We start from the raw sequence: 17,448 nt of genomic DNA, 5'->3' as shown, positions 1-17,448 counted from the left end.
GAATGCTGTGTATTCAGCGGAAACAGTATTCTAGGGTCTCGATTTCAATTCAAAAGTTGCCGAGTCATACTTAGAATTGTGCCCAAAATCAGTATCCGAGACATGTTCTCATTCAGCTGATTGTAGCTACCCAATGTCACGCACTGAACCAATGAATGATATGTATGCACGCGTGTGTTCGTCGTGTCAACGCTTGCGCGCGCACCCATTCACGGATTCGCCCAATTACAAACCAACTACTAAGGGAAATTTCCAAAAATGTGTCACTTGTTGTATCTTTGGAAATGGCCTTCTTTTATTGTGTTCTTCACAATAACAGCATGTAATGCCAGAGAGAATAATTTCACAGGCAGTCCGACCAGCTGTACTAAGGGTTACTTTCCTGTTTTTATTTTTGCTGTAATGTTCCTACTTGGGTCTCAATCATTTTGTGGCTGGACTCTGGTGTTCTTTAAAAAATGGGCTCTTCTTGTGTCAGAGATGCCACCAATATATCAATACATAGCCAGAAACACTACTAAAAATCTGAAACTACCCTTACCCCCTTTCAAAAATGTGTTTTCTGGATGTTTCAGACCAAATCCAGCACTTTTAAGTTGTCACATTTGAAAAACAACCTGAATTCAGGTTAAAACCTGAAAAGTGGCATCTCTGTTGTGTCCAGGATTTAAGCCAAGCCACCTTACCCTTACCATGTGCTATTCTTTCTACTACAACTGGGTAAAGTCACTCCAATAGTACGCAGGCGTGAAACGTAGGGTATATATTTCCTGATTGGTAGCTTTATATCCTGGATACTTTAACACATCCTCGTTTGCAGTTCTTATTTTTAACCCTCCTTTTTCCATTTTCATATCTTTCAAAGTATAAAATCCTATTGGTATACATGTATACAATACATGCATCATCAGTTATAAAAACACATGCAGTGTTGATATTTGTGCAATGTCCGTTTTGTGCTTCCGTAGACAGAGTTGCCTGTTTGAACTGTGAACTTGAATCAATGGCATTTTCAGTGCTTGTTTGTATGTTCGTATGTGGGCCTATATTGAACTTGAATAAAGACCATGATCATAGTGTTGCTTTGTTATGGTACTGTGTGACACAAATAGCGACTGTTTTTTCTTGTGTTCGGTAAAGGAATTTAGCTTTTGTTGCACCATTCATTGCATGAGGATAAAGTATAGGCCTGACATGTACACATTATAAGCCTAAAAGGTTTACAACTTACAAGTTGATGGTAGTTTTGCCATACTTTTTTTTACATTTGGCGAAAGTATTATGTTTGTGGTGGAATTCTTCAGCTATAACTGTTGATCCAGTTGAAGTAGGTGAGTTCATTACATACAGCATTTTGGCTGGATTTTGCACGAGTCTTTTCTTTTCGTGCGTTCGCTTTGTTTTTGAACATGTTAAATATAGCCTATAGGCCTACCAGGAAAATTATGCATGAGATTTGAAGGAATATTTAGCATTTCAGTAAATGTGATGAGCGAGAAGATGGTGTTCCTTCCAACCAACGTTTGAAATAAACATGATGCTTTTAGAGAAAAAAAATATTGAATTCTCTTTTCTGAATCGAAGTCTAAAATCTAAGTCTATATCTTTGGTCCTGTTTTACATTAGGGCTATACTCCCATTTTATTATATTTAACTCCCAAAGAGTTAGCATGCAGTCAATATATACAAATGAATCTCCTGTTACATTTAGATTTCCAGGCTGGTACGGTGTTTCAAAAGAAATGTGGACATAGGGGTGTGCACTTACGGGCAGTAAAGGAACCGGGTACCCTGTTGAAAAAAATACGGGTACCCGTTAAAGAAACCCAAGTCAACCATTCAAATCTGAAAAGTTGCTGTTCAGATTGTTTATAAAGGTCCGCATAATAATACTACCACATCGGTGCTGCATTACGGCTAGATAGGGTGTATACAGTGAGCTCTTTTGCTATGTGGTGAAAACTGCAACTTTCGAATGCATCGTTAAATGTGAAATTGGATTTGATTTTCCATGTATCCTGTTGTTCATTTTGACATTTTCCCACTGACATTCAAAACATTTCTTTTTCAGTGACTGAGAAGTTAAGTAATTTGCAAAGTTGGCTACGGGTACTTGATTCCATAATCTGGAACTGGTTCCTTGGTCGGGTACTCGGGTACCCGGCTCTGATGCACAGCTCTATGGGGCAATCACCTGTTTGTTATGATTTTGAACTTTTTCAGACACATGTTTTGTTCTGTTTTGATTAGGTCACATCTGAAATATGGCGGAGGCTGCAGCCAAAACTGTCTTGGACAAGATCAGCCAGGGACATCTGGAATGTCCGATCTGTTGCTGTCGTTTCAAGGATCCCAAGATGCTGGACTGTCTGCACAGCTTTTGCCTGAAGTGTCTGGAAGAGATGATGAGCAAACAGAAGCCAGAGGCAGAGAAGATAACATGTCCAGTCTGCAGGAGAGAGATGCAAGTTCCTGATAGAGGATTGCAGAGTCTTTCTTCGTCTTTCTTTCTTAGTTCTCTTGTCGATGAGGTCCAACAACAGGAGGCGGTATTAGGAGAAGCATCAGCACCTACCGCCACATGTGACTGTGGAGAAGGCAAGGCCACTTCGTTGTGTCTTGACTGTAGTGATAACCTCTGCCAGAAATGCCGTGAAGCTCATGAGAGGGTCAAGTCCACCAAAGACCATAAAATCATTTCACTGGGAGATTGGCAGAAACCAAAGATGCCTCCAGCAGAACATATCAAACCCATCACCCAAATGTGTACGGTCCACAACGACCATCCTTTGTATTTCTACTGTGACACCTGCGACACCTTAATCTGCTCTTTGTGTGCTGCATTAGATCATCGGTCGGCAAAGCACAATTTCCTAAAGATTGATGACTCTATCAGGTCCTTCCGCAGTGAGGTCAATAACATACTGCAGGAGTTTGAGAAGAGCAGGCAGCACTTCAAATCTACTGAAAAGTCTATTGAACATGCACGAAATAGATTGCAAACAAAACTGGCTCAGGCTCGTAGTGATATTGATGCAAAAGCGGAGGCAGAGATCACTAAAATCAGAAACAAAGCAAAGCTTCTCACCAAAAGGGTCGACGAAATTGGTCAGGAGAGAGACAGTGTGTACAAAAAGGCGCTCACGCACAACCGTGAGCAGATGGAACGCGCAGATCAGACCATCGCGGCAGTAAATGACTTGATGAGTCAAGCCGATGATTTCGAGCTTTTGGAGCTCAAGCCGAAGGTGATGCACAACTTGGAATTCCAGAAAGAGCTCAAGTGTGAGCCGGTGAATCATGGTCCAGCGTTCATCGGTGTCAGATGTCAAGATGTTGTTAGTGATGCAGATCTTGGGGAGGTCTGTGTCAGCGAGAAATGGCAGTTAAAGGAAGAGTTCGGCAAAGAAGGTAATGGTGACGGGAAATTTCAAGGAGTCAGGGATGTTGCATGTTTCACAAACGGGGACATTGTAGTAACTGACGTAAATTTGAAACGATTATCGTTGTTTAGCTCAACTGGTCGGTATAAAACATCGGTCGCTCAGGGAGATGCTAGGCATCAGTTGGAAGCTCCTCGGGGCGTTGCGGTGTCCCATGATGAAGGGTGAAGGTTTTGGACACTGAGCTCCACTTTGTTCGCGAGTTTACACCTTTGGCTGACGATGTCGATGAGCGATCAGAGAGTAGCCTCACTGCTGTTGCTGTTGACAGTCAACGAGTAGCAGTCGCTGACAGGGGAAGAAAGGTCATCAGTGTCCACAACCTGGATGGATCGTTGATTGCAAGCATCTCAAATAACATGGTTAGCAATTACTTGGCAATAAGCAATTTTGGCTGTTTAGTCCTCACAAACTACGAGGGCAAAAGTTTGCTGTGCGTCAACTTTGAAGGTAAAGAGATGTTCAATGTCAAGACATTAGTGAATGGCAAAGCTGCTCAGCCAGCTGGTGTCCTGTGTGATGATGATGAGACCATCTATGTCGCTGTTCATTCTGGCAAAAGGGGCGACCCTGAAGTGCAGCGTTACGATTCAAATGTTGCATTTGTAGCAACAGTAGCTCAAGGGTTGTTCAATCCATTAGGAATGGCATTCACACCCGCTGGCGACGTAGTTGTTGCTGCCCGACATTCCCTTAAGATCTTTGAGCGGATGTGATTTGCCTGATTATGGCCCTCCGAAAAACTAACCGCTGTACTTGAACCAGCGCTAACCTACATCCAATTATACACATTACAATAAGTATGCACAGGCTAGGTGACAAAGTTTAATGAGCTATGATATCATCACTTCATTTACATACAACCAATTACAGCACGCAGTGGTTCGGGAAGTAATGAATAATCACTTAGCGATCACCAGCGACCAGATTTAACCCCATTAAACAAATGACGATTAGCCAATCAGCATGCAGTACTGTATGTGAAGAGCTAGCTGCACGCGCGCGACGAGTTGCACGTGCGAGCGCACCGCGCGCACACAAGCCAAAATAGGGTCATCAGTCGATTATACACTCGATCAACCCTTCAGATTGATTAATGGTTTATGAATATGGCAGAGTACATACAGTAAATTTTGGTTTGATTCACTAGAGTTGACAGCAACTAGCTGTGCAGTTACTTTATGAATAAACTTTGTGAGTGACAGGCAAATAGACCGCCCCGGAGGCCATCCCTCGGCCGCCTCAAAAGCATGTATTGTTAATGGATGTCTGACAGAGTCAGTGTGCCAAAGTGCAAAAGTTGTGGCTTTGAATTCTATGGGTACGTACGTAAAATGTTTCCACAAGCAGAAATATTTGGTTTCTACAGCAAGCAGACGTACTAAATTCATATGGGGTACAGATTCTATATGTTCAGTTCCCGTTTCTTTTAGGAGTTGTGGTTTCAGTAAGTAGAGGATGTATGCATTAGCCTATACCCATCTGTGTGTGAATACAGCCTGTATTTCAACGCTGGTCGTCTGTATGGAGGATGGCAATTTACTTATTGTAATGAAGGCAGAACATTACCTGTTGTAGTTGAACCAGGGCTATATACATCTGCTACATTCCTGAAATTATAATATTTACCCAGATTGTAAAAGCCGTTTGAAATTGAATTAACTGGTAACGTTGGTGTGTTTCAGTTAATCTCCCTCAATGTATTTCAGCATGTGCGTAGGCCTACACCGCGTTATGGGGAATTTTTTTTATTGTTAGGCAACTTAGGACCGAGTTATGGGACTTTCTGCTGTCCCCACAGCGTTTTCGGTCCCCACAATGTGTAAGTAGTATTCTCCAGTAATAATGTTGGAAAGAGAAATCCAATGACAAATTGTGGAGAATGAGAAACAGTGTTGAATGTTTCTTGAACCGTATAACAGTTTTTGCTGACAAACTATTTTAAGATTGAAGGGACCGTAACTTCTTAAATTCAACATTCAATTCACAAAACTGAATTTACTACTGTAATGTTGTTAAATATGGTCATCACTGTACATAATGTTATAATAATAAAAAAGTCCATAACTTTTATGTTAGGTAATATGAAATGTCTGAAATCTTAATGAAGCGTATTTTGCCAATCTTCATTTTGTAAAAGTACATTGTATATGAAGCACAATGGCACGTGACTATGTAAATATTCAATTCAAAGCTTTGTATATTTTGCAAGTTTTGTTAATTCCTTGGATCACAAAACTGAAGACCAATCAAACAAATCATTTGTGTAATGTCCATTTTGTGCTTCCGTAGTAAACACAGACAGACTGCCTCATTGAACTCTAAACTTGAATCAATAGCATTTGTATTGTTTGTACTGGAAAAGTGTACATGATGTTGGCTTATAGCCTACATAATGATATGTACATGAAAGTGTACATGTCCGTAACGGTCGTGTACAGTGAGATTAAAATAGCAACTGGTTTTTCCCATGATGAGTTATTGCCATTACTATCTTTAAACCAAGTATGCATAAAATATAATTTTGTCAGTTACTTTTTGGATAGCTGCAAATGATCTACTCTTCCTTTAATTACATTTGGCAAGCAAGTTCCTTGCAAATTCTTTTTGAGGTTTTTTATTCGTTGTTTGATCCAGATTGAGATTTCTTTTGAAGTATTTGAGAAAAATGTCTTTTTCATTTAAGGATTTAAATTGTTGTTTTTTTGCAGGTGAAGGATTTTTTTTGTTAATGAGACTAAATTGATTTTTTGAGAAGTTTATTTTGTTTCCTTGATTCCTTTTCTTCTTTGTCCCAGTTTCTAAAAGTAACAAGTCAGGTGTGTTTACAAACACAAATGCCCCGCAACCGTGACTGTTCCCATGACATAACACCACTCTTTTCACATCAACTTACATGTACCTTGGTCACATGGAACGTTCATTGACAGCATTAGTGTTTTCTGTAGGTTTTATATGAATTAATCCCTATGATCTTAGAATAATACAAGATTTCTGTTGTTTTAGCCACTGTGACCTTGACCCTTGACCTTTTGACCCCCAATGCAATAGGCTTCTTCGGATTACCAAGAACAATACACAAACCAAATTTGAAGTTCACATGCAAAGTATTTCTCAAGTTATCATGCTGACAATTTTTTTTTTGTTTTAGCCAATGTGACCTTGACACTTGACCTTTCGGCCCCAAATGCAATAGGCTTCTTAGGATTGCCAAGGACAATCCACAAACCAAATTTGAAGTTCGTATGTGTCAAGTATTTCTCAAGTTATGGCGCTGACAAAATTTCTTTTGTTTTAGCCACTGTGACCTTGACCCTTGACCTTCCGGCCCCAAATGCAATAGGCTTCTTAGGATTGCCAAGGACAATCCACAAACCAAATTTGAAGTTCATATGTAAAGTATTTCTCAAGTTATCGCACTGACAAGATTTATCCGGACACTCACACACACATTCTTGTTCCGTAATTGTGGGGACTTATACACTCGTCTGTGCAAGGTATTTGTGGGGACTGAAAATGCTATGGGGACAGCAGAAAGTCCCCATAACTCGGTCCTAATTTGCCTAACAATAAAAAACTTCCCCATAACGCGGTGTATGCCTTCCCACTCCCACCTACCCACGGAAGGACAAGGCGGAAACTGTATGCCCCTTCGGTTTCGCCGCGGGGCATAAAAATCGTGACCATGATTATGTGAACCAGGATTTTTTTGTAGTAAGCCATTTTTCGCCAGAACACAGCCAAAAAGACAATACAACGACTAAAAAGACTACTCAAGGCTGACAAAGCACTATACATGTATCAACCAACATAGCAACAGCAGTATATGAACATGCACATGTGTTTTGCATGTTGCGCGTTTTGTTTCCACGCGCTTCAAAGTTAGGTTCAAACATTTCACGAAGGGGTACTTTAGAAAAGTGCAATTTTTAATCACTTTCATACAGAAATAGAAGTACATTTTTATGAGATTTCAGTTAAATTAATCAGTCATCTTTCAAAAACAAGCAGAATCTGTGGGTGGGGCATTATCAAACAAACATTGACTGCTTTAAACTTGTAGTGTAGTAACTAGCCTCCCTCGGTGATCCATGGAGCATTCAATTCTCTGGGTGTCACCTCAGGAATAAAGAACGCTGCATGGAACATCTCAGGAGGCTAGTTTTACCACACCAACCAGTCGTTTGAGCATTTTTCCCATTTGAAGCAACAAAAGTACTCAAAATCTTAAGATGAGTGCTTAACAACTAACCTGATGAAGATTTAGCTCTGTGAATGCTTTGTATTCAGGGGAAACAATGTTCTATTTCTAGGATCTCTATTTCCATTCAAAAGTTGCCATGGCATATTTTTAATAGCACCCAAAATCAGCATCCGAGACATTCTCATTCAGCTGATTGCAGTTATGCAATGTCACGCACTGAACCGATGAATGATGGCAAATGTACACGCGTGTGCAATGTGTCAATGCTTGCACGCACCCATTCACAGATTTGTCCAATGGGAGACTTTTAAGATGTTGGTGGCAGCAAACATATACCGGCTTTTCAATAGTTTACGTCATGTTAAATCTAAAGCGCGCATGCTCAATATGACGTGAACAATATGGAAAAAGGATGGATGTGTTGGCTGCCACCAATGTCTCAAAAGTCCCCCATTACAAACCAACTACTAACAGAAATTTCCAAAAAATGTGTCACTTGACGTATCTTTGGAAATAGTCGCCTCTTATTGTTTTGTTCAAAATGACAGTTTGAAAGAATAATTTCACAGGCAGTCCGACCAGCTGTACTAAGGGTTGCTTTTCTATTTATATTTTTGCTGTAAAATAGTTTGCAATAGTTTACGTCATGTTAAATCTAAAGTAGGAACTTCTCGATCATTTGTGGCTGGACTATGATGTCCTTTAAATAATGTGCTATTCTTGTGGCTAAGATTTAACAAAAAGCCAAGCCACCTTAATTACCCCAACCATGTGCTATTTTTTCTATGACAGCCTGTAACAGTCACTTCAATAGTACGCATGTGTAAAACGTACGTGGGGTATATTTTCCAGATTTTTTACTTGATATCGTAGATACTTTAATATATTCTCCTCCTCAGTTCTTATTTTTAACCCTCCTTTTTCCATTTTCATATCTTTCAAAGTATAAAATCGTATTCGTAGGCATCTTAACATAAATACATGTATATATGAATAAGGAGTAAAATAAAACGCATGCAGTGGTGATATTTGTGCAATGTCTATTTTGTGCTTACGTAGACAGATGTAGGTTGCCTGTTTGAACTGTAAACTTTATAGGCCTATATTGAACTTGAATAAAGATCATTATCATAGTGTTGGTAATTTTATGGTACTTGTGTGACAAAAATAGCAACTGGTTTTTCCAGTTTTGAGTAAAGGAGTGAAGCTATTGTTTCACCATTCATAGCATGACGAAGAAGGCCTGATATGTACACGTATAAGCCTAAGGCTTACAAAAAGTTGATGGTAGTTTTGCCGTACTATTTTTTAACATTTGGTGGAAGTATCGTGTTTGTGGTGGAAAACTTTGGCTAACTGTTGATCCAGTTGAAGTAGGTGAGTTCATTACATACAGCATTTTGGCTGGATTTTACCAGTGTTGTAGTACTTGTACTCGATACTCGTACTCAAGTACTACTCAAGTACTTTTTTTTAGAGTGCTGGTACTCGAACTCGTACTCAAATATCAAAGTACTCGTACCCAAAATGAAGGTACTCGTATTGGGCAGCAAAGTACTCGCGCTCAATATGTCAAAATTGTACTCGATCATCAAAGTACTCATACTCAAATAGCAGTACTCGAAACAAATGGTAAAGCTTGATTTACTACGGCCTTATTTTATCGGTCTGACTGGGCCTGGGCCAATTATACACACATTAAACCATTCGTCGTATGGCTGTATTCTGCAAAAGAAGCACTCGTACTCATACTCGGAAGTACAAGTTAGGCTCATACTCTAACTCGTACACGGAAACGGAAGTACAAGTACTCGTACTCGAAGCCCTGTCCTTGTACTCTGAAGTACAAATACCCGTACTCGGTAACCTAAGTACTCGGCAGTACTTGATACTCGCAAAAATGCACTCGACTACAACACTGGATTTTACATGAAGCGTTTCTTTTCATGTGTTTTGCTTTGTTTTTGAACATGTCAAATGTAGCCTATAGGCCTACCAGGAAAATTTTGCATGAGATTTGCACGAATGTTTAGCATTTCAGTGCATATGATGCGCATAGGTATGTTTGTTATAAACATGATGCTTTTGAAATATATAGAATTCTCTTTTCTGAATTGAAGTCTGAAATCCTTTTTACATTTGGGGCTACTCCCTTTTTATTATTTCCGCATAAAGATATCGGCCATATATCTGAGTATTGAAGAACAGTAAACAGCCGCTGTTAACTTGTAACTCCCAATGAGTTAGTGTGCAGTCAATTAATCAGTGTAAATGGGTCATTTTGTAAGTTAGGGGTCCAATAGGAAAATTTGACTTTTTTGTTTTATAACTAAGTAGGAAATGTATTAAAGTTAATGATTCTTGATGTGTAACAAACTCCAATAAAAGTTGCATTGATAAAACCTAATAAAACAAATTTGTTATCTTGATCCCATTTAGTTCCTGTTTGATTAAAAATAAGCTGAAAATTCTCACATTTTTTGCCTAAAATTTTCATTTTTGCCTCCTTAAAAGGTGAACTATGCAATTTTAGGTCAAAATGATGGATAGTACTAACTCAATTTCAACATGAGATACAATTTTTAAAGAAATAAATGTGTTAAGATGTGATATGGTGCTCCCCAATATTATGGTTTCACATGTAACATTTGGTGTCCCCCGTTGTCCCTGTTACGTGTGAACCAATTCTGCTGTGTGAAGTGTCTTGCACGGTTACACTGTTTACTATTCCTTGGTATTTAAAAATTCGGTCCATTAAATACAAGGATACAAAAAAAAAGACAACAATGATAAGAAACAAAAAATATATGACCATTTGTAATGTTGAAATAATATCACACCACATGTAACATGGTGTTCTGTGGTGTCCCAGTTACGTGTAAAGCCTAATGTTTTTAATATTCCAGATGACATGAAGTTGTTGAGGATCTCCTTTCTGTTAAAAAGGCTTGCACTTTACCATCCTGATGGAAGTAAATACATTTCATATTATGAAAAGCAAGATTGACCATAATTAAAATAACTTCAAGTTTTTGAGCCCTTTTAATGCAATGTCCCATTTTGGACCCCTAATTTATAGAATAACCCAAATACAAATGTACGTATCCCAGGCTGGTTTGCCGTAAAAGAGATGGGTTGGAGCATATAGGGGTGTGTACTTGGTTAGTACAGAAACCAGGTACCCTATTGAAAACAATATGGGTACCCTATTGAAAAAATATGGGTACGCGGTACCCGTTAAAGTAATTCAGATTGTTCATAAAGGTCCGCATGATAGTACTACCACATCGGTGCGGCAATTATAGGCTAGATAGGGTGTATACAGTGAGCGCTTTAGCTATGTGGTGAAAACTGCAACTTTCGCAAGCATCATAAAATGTGAAATCGGTTTTGGTTGTCCATGTATCCTGTTTTTATATTTTGAAATTTTCCCAGTGACATTCGAAACACTTCTTTTTCCTTGACTGAGAAGTTACCAAGTAATTTGCAAAGTTGGTTACGGATACTCGATTCCATAATCTGGAACCGGTTCCTGATATTAACGGTCGGCTACTCGGGTAACCAGTTCCGATGCACAGCCCTTAAATGGGCAATCACCTATTTGTTATAATTTTGAACTTATTCAGACATGGAGGTTTGTTCTGTTTTGATTAGGTCACACTTCAATTATGGCGGAGGCTGCAGCCAAAACTGTGTGGAAGATCAGCCAGGGGCATCTGGAATGTCCGATCTGTTGCTGTCTTTTCAAGGATCCCAAGATGCTGGACTGTCTGCACAGCTTCTGCCTGAAGTGTCTGGAAGAGATGATGAGCAAACAGAAGCCAGAGGCAGAAAAGATAACATGTCCAGTCTGCAGGAGAGAGACGCAAGTTCCTGGTGGAGGATTGCAGAGTCTTTCTTCATCTTTCTTTCTTAGTTCTCTTGTCGATGAGGTCAAACAACAGGAGGCAGTATTAGGGGAAGCATCGGCAACTACCGCCACTTGTGACTGTGGAGAAGGCACGGAGGCCACTTGGAGGTGTCTTGATTGTAGTGATAACCTCTGCCAGAAATGCCGGAAAGCTCATGAGAGGGTCAAGTCCACCAGAGACCACCAAATCATTTTATTGGGAGATTGGCAGGAATCTAAAATGCCTCCAGCAGAGCATAGCAAACCCATCACCCGAATGTGTATGATCCACACTGACCAGAAGTTGTGTTTCTTCTGTGACACATGCAACACCTTAATCTGCTCAATGTGTGCCGCATTGGATCATCGGTCGGCAGAGCACAATTTCCTAAAGATTGATGACCTGATCAGGTCCTTCCGCAGTGAGGTCGGTAACATACTGCAGAAGTTCGAGAAGAGCAGGCAGCACTTCAAATCTACTGAAAAGTCAATCGAACATGCACGAAATAGATTGCAAAAGAAACTGGCTCAGGCTCATAGTGATATTGATGCAAAAGCGGAGGCAGAGATCACTAAAATCAGAAACAAAGCAAAGCTCCTCACCGACAAGGTCAACAAAATCGGTCAGGAGAGAGACAGTGAGTACGAAGAGGCGCTCACGCACAACCATGAACAGATGGAACGCGCAAATCAGACCATCACGGCAGTAAATGACTTGATGAGTCAAGCTGATGATATTGAGCTTTTGGAGCTCAAGACAAAGGTGATGCACAACTTGGAATTCCAGAAGGAGCTCAAGTTCGAACTGGCGAGTCATGGTCCGTCGTTCATCGGTGTCAGATGTCACGACATTGTGAGTGATGCAGATCTTGGGGAGGTCTGTGTCAGCGAAAAATGGCAGTTCAAGGAAGAGTTCGGCAAAGAAGGTACTGGTGACGACGAATTCGACTTCGCCAGGGCTGTTGCATGTTTCAGAAATGGGGACATCGTAGTAATTGACACACGTTTGAAACGGTTATCGTTGTTTAGCTCAACTGGGAGGTATAAAACATCGGTTGCTAAAGGAGATGCTAGGCATCAGTTGGAAGCTCCTTTTGGCCTTGCTGTGACCCATGATGATCTGCTTATCGTCACGGACAAAAAGAAAGTGAAGGTTTTTGACAATGAGCTCCAGTTTGTTCGCGAGTTTACACCTTCGGCTGATGATGCCGATGTGCAATCAGAGAGTGACCTCCGTGGTATTGCTATTGACAGTCAACGAGTAGCAGTCGCTGACGAGGGGAGAAAGGTCATCAGTGTCCACAGCCTGGACGGATCGTTGATTTCAAGCATCTCGAATAACATGCTTGACTATGACTTGGCAATAAGCAATTTCGGCTGTTTAGTCTTCACAAACTTTGAGGGCCAAAGTTTGCTGTGTGTTAACTTTAAAGGCAAGGAGATGTTCAGGGTCAAGACATTCATCAATGGCAAAGCTGCTAAGCCAGCTGGTGTCCTGTGTGATGATGATGAGACCATCTATGTCTCTGTTCATTCTGTCAAAATGGGAGGCGCTGAAGTGCAGCGATATGATTCAAATGGTGCATTCGTAGCAACAGTAGCTCAAGGGTTGTACAATCCCTTAGGAATGGCGTTCACCCCCGCTGGTGACGTAGTTGTCGGTGACCGACACTCCGTTAAGATCTTTGAACGGATGTGATTTGCATGATCATGGCCCTCCGAAAAACTAACCGCTGTACTTGAATCGGAGCTAACCTGCATCCAATGATTTGCCTTACACATTACAATAAGTCCGTACAGGCTAGGTGACAAACTTTAATGAGCTATGATGTTAACAATTCATTTACATACAGCAAATGACAGCGCGCAGTGGCTCAGGAAGTAATGAATAACCATTTAGCAATCACGCGGCGACCTGATTTAACCGCGTGCATACGCAGTAAACAAATGACATATTAGCCAATCGGCACGCAGTACTGTGCGAGAAGAGCTAGCTAGCGGCGAGTTGCACACGCGAACCACCGCCTAATCACAATCCAAAATACAGTCGATCAACCCTTCAGATTGATTAATGGTTTATGAATATTGCATAGGTACATACAGTAAAATTTTGAGAATTTCATTCAAATTTGGTTTGATTATTCACTAGAGTTGACAGCAACTAGCTGTGCAGTTACTTTATGAATAATTTTTGTGAGTGACAGGCAAATAGACCGCCCCGTATGCCATCTGGCTGAGCGACTCGGCGCCTCAAAAGCATGTATTGTTAATGGATGTCTGACAGAGTCAGTGTGCCGAAGTGCAAAAGTTGTCGCTTTTTCAATTTGATGGGTACCTACATAAAATGTTTCCATGACCTGAAATATTTGGTTTCTACAGCAAGCAGACATACTTAATTTACATTGGGTACAGTTACTATGTTCAGTACCCGTTTCTTTTAGGAGTTGTGGTTTCAGTAAGTAGAGGTTGTATGCATTAACCTAGTCCCATCTGTGTGTGAATACAGCCTGTATTTCAATGCTGGTCTTTTGTATGGAGGATGGCAATTTACTTATTGTAATGCAGGCCCAGCAGAACATTACCTGTAAAAAAAAATTACCTGTAGTAGCTGAACCAGCGCTATTTACATCTGCTACATTCCTGAAATTATCATTTTTACCCAGATTGTAAAACCCATTTGAAATCAAATTAACTAGTAACGTTGGTGTGTTAAAGTTAAGCTCCCTCAACGTATTTCGGCATGTGCGTTGGCCAACACTGCGTTATGGGGAAGTTTTTTATTGTTCGGCAAATAAGGACGTTATGGGGACTTTCTGCTGTCCTCACAGCGTTTTCGGTCCCCACAAATGTGTGATTAGGCCTATGGTGTACTGTCCAGTAATGTCGAAAAGAGAAATCCAATTGTAAACAGTGGAGAAAGAGAAAAAGCGTTGAATGTTTCTTGAACCGTATAACAGTTTTTGCTGACAAACTATTTTAAGATTGAAGGGACCGTAACTTCTTAAATTTGACATTCAATTCACAAAATTGATTTTACTACTGCAATGTTGTAAAATATGATCATCACTGTACGTAATGTTATAATAATAAAAAAGTCCATAACTTTATAGTTAATATGAAATGTCTTAAATCTTAATGAAGCGTTTTTCACTTTTTTTTGTAAAAGTACACTATATATGAAACACAATGGCATTTGACTATGTAAATATTCACTTCAAAGCTTTGTACATTTTGCATGTTTTGTTAATTCCTTGGGTCACAAACCGTCGACCTATCACACAAATCATTTGTGCAATGTCTGTGTTGTGCTTCCGTAGTAAACACAGACAGACTGCCTCATTGAACTCTAAACTTGAATCAATAGCGTTTGTATTGTTTGTACTGGAAAAGTGTACATGACGTTGGCTTACAGCCTACATAATGATATGTACATAAAAGTGTACATGTACGTACCGGTCGTGTACAGTGAGATTAAAATAGCAACTGGTTTTTCCCATGATGAGTTATTGCCATTACTATCTTCAAACCAAGTATGCATAAAATATAATTTTGTCAGTTACTTTTTGGATAGCTGCAAATGATCTACTCTTCCTTTAACCTAGTTAGTCTTGGTAAACTCTTTTTGTATTTACCCACATTTTTTCAAAATCTTAAAGCATCCATCGGATGTGTCCACCTTCACTCAATAAGGAAAATATTGTCTGTATGTTTTTAAATACAGATTGAAGGTGCTCAATGTTAATCGACCCAAGGTTTCAAAATGTCTTATATCTCACCCACAGATTACGTCTCTGGCATTCACTATTTTTACTGTCTTGCCACGTGCACATGTGGCAGGGCCAAGTTGTACTTGGGATTTTTCATAGTGTAATAAATAGGAGTAGCCCCCCCCCCCCCCCCCCCCCCCGTTAGAAAAGAAAATCATTTTAGTCGAAGTTTAAATGGTCCCCCCCCCCCTTTCTTGGTAGTGTGTCCCCCTGTTTGTTTACTTTAGCCTCATTTAATTTAGTTCAGCAGACCAGCAGAGAGACAAGTTAACATTTTAGTCTTTTATTTTCCTCCTACCTGGAGAGTGGTTTCCCTACTTGGGTTTGTTTGCTTGTCCTTTCATTGGTTTTTTTTTACACCTTAGTTTTTTCTCTTATTCTCCTAAAATTCTATCCAAGTGTTTATTTTTCTCCTTGGCAAATTGCTTTTGGAGTTTTTGTATTCATTGTTTGATCCAGGTTGAGATTTCTTTTGAAGTATTTGAGAAAAATTGTCTGTTTTATTTAAGAGTTTAAATTGTTTTTTGCATGTGAAGAATTTTTTATTGACCAAATTAGATTTTTGAGAAGTTTATTTTGTTTCCTTGATTGCATTTCTTCTTTGTCCCAGTTTCTAAAAGTAAATTGGGACCTAATAATTTGAATCATTTTTTTTCCTTTATTTTTTTCTTTGTGAGCCATTTTTCGCTGTTACACACAGCCAAAAAGACAATGCAATGACTAAAAAGACTATTCAAGGCTGAGGAAATACTATGCACGTAGCAACCAACCTAGCAACAGCAGTGTATGCACATGTGTTTTGCATGCTGTGTGTTTTGTTCCCACTGCACACAGACCAGCCAACCTGTCCCATTATGCAAGGGTTTGTCTGAAAAGATTGCATAATTGAAGCTTTTTAAAACAAATGTAAACTTTTTGTTCAAATGTGCTGTTTTTCTGTCAAATAACCATTTTTGCAGAATTCTGTCAGAAATCTGCCAAAAATCCATTCTGTCAAATTTTCTGTCACACTCGTTTTTTAACAAAAAATCTGTCAAAGTTAGCCAAAAATCGGCTAAAACGGTCACCCTGCACTGAACTGATGAATGATAGCAAGTACGCACGCGTGTGCGTTGTGTCAATGATAGCAAGTACGCACGCGTGTGCGTTGAGTCAATGCTTGCGTGCACCCATTCACAGATTTGCCCAATGGGAGACTTTTGAGACATTGGTGGCAGCAAACATACCGGTCCTTTTCAATAGTTTATGACATGTTAAATCTAAAGCGCGCATGCTCAATATGACGTGAACAATATGGAAAAAGGAAAGGTGTGTTGGCTGCCACCAACGTCTCAAAAGTCTCCCATTTACAAACCGACTACTAACGGAAATTTTAAAAAAATGTGTCACTTGATGTATCTTTGGAAATTGCCCCCTTTTATTGTTTTGTTCAAAATGACAGTTCCAGAAGGAACAACTTCACAGGCAGTCCGACAAGGTTTTATACTAAGGGTTGTTTTTCTATTTATTTTTGCTAATGACCTTGGTAATGACCCTAATTGTGTTTCGATCATTTGTGGCTGGACTCTGATGTTCTTTAAATAATGGGCTATTCTTGTGGCCAAGATTTAACAAAAAGCCAAGCCACCCACCCCCACAATGTGCTATTTTGTCTACTACAACCGGGTAAAGTAACTCCAATAGTACGCATGCAGAACACGAAGGGTATATATTTCCTGATATTTAGCTTTATGTCGTGGATACTAACACATCCTCGGGGGGGAGGGGGGGGGGGGCTTTTTTTTGTCCTACGATTTAACCCTAGTGATATGTATGTGGCCTATTTTCGAGTAGTATAATAGGGGTGTAAGTGGCGCCACCAACATCAAAATGTCCGCCACCCTCAAAGCCCAAATTTTTTAGAAAAAAACATTCTGAGCCCCCAAAAGCCAAATCCTGGGTGCACCACTGCCTATTTGTAGGCATTTTAACAATTATACATGTATAGGAGTTATAAAAACGCATGCAGTATTGATATTTGTGCAATGTCCATTTTGTGCTTCCGTAGACAGAGGTAGGTTGCCTGTTTGAACTGTAAACTATAATCAATAGCATTTACAGAATTGTTCGCATGTAGGGCTATATTGAACTTGTGTGACAAAAATA

The 17,448-nt window shown here is 39.8% G+C and overlaps 1 protein-coding gene and 1 pseudogene across 1 annotated transcript; both read left to right on the top strand.

The window, feature by feature from the left end:
- Positions 1-2,149: 2,149 nt before the first annotated feature.
- On the top strand, positions 2,150-6,101 carry LOC119728565 (annotated as a pseudogene).
- Positions 6,102-11,315: 5,214 nt separating this feature from the next.
- On the top strand, positions 11,316-13,235 carry LOC119727998 (tripartite motif-containing protein 2-like). Its single transcript, XM_038200079.1, has one exon. It carries the CDS (start codon positions 11,316-11,318, stop codon positions 13,233-13,235), a length of 1,920 nt encoding a protein of 639 aa, XP_038056007.1.
- The last annotated feature ends 4,213 nt before the right edge of the window (positions 13,236-17,448 follow it).

The sequence above is a fragment of the Patiria miniata genome, unplaced genomic scaffold, assembly GCF_015706575.1.
Source record: "Patiria miniata isolate m_02_andy unplaced genomic scaffold, ASM1570657v1 HiC_scaffold_20, whole genome shotgun sequence".
In the NCBI taxonomy this organism is placed as follows: domain Eukaryota; kingdom Metazoa; phylum Echinodermata; class Asteroidea; order Valvatida; family Asterinidae; genus Patiria; species Patiria miniata.
Note: the sequence above shows the minus strand (reverse complement) of the source record. Positions and strands in the feature narration are given on the sequence as shown.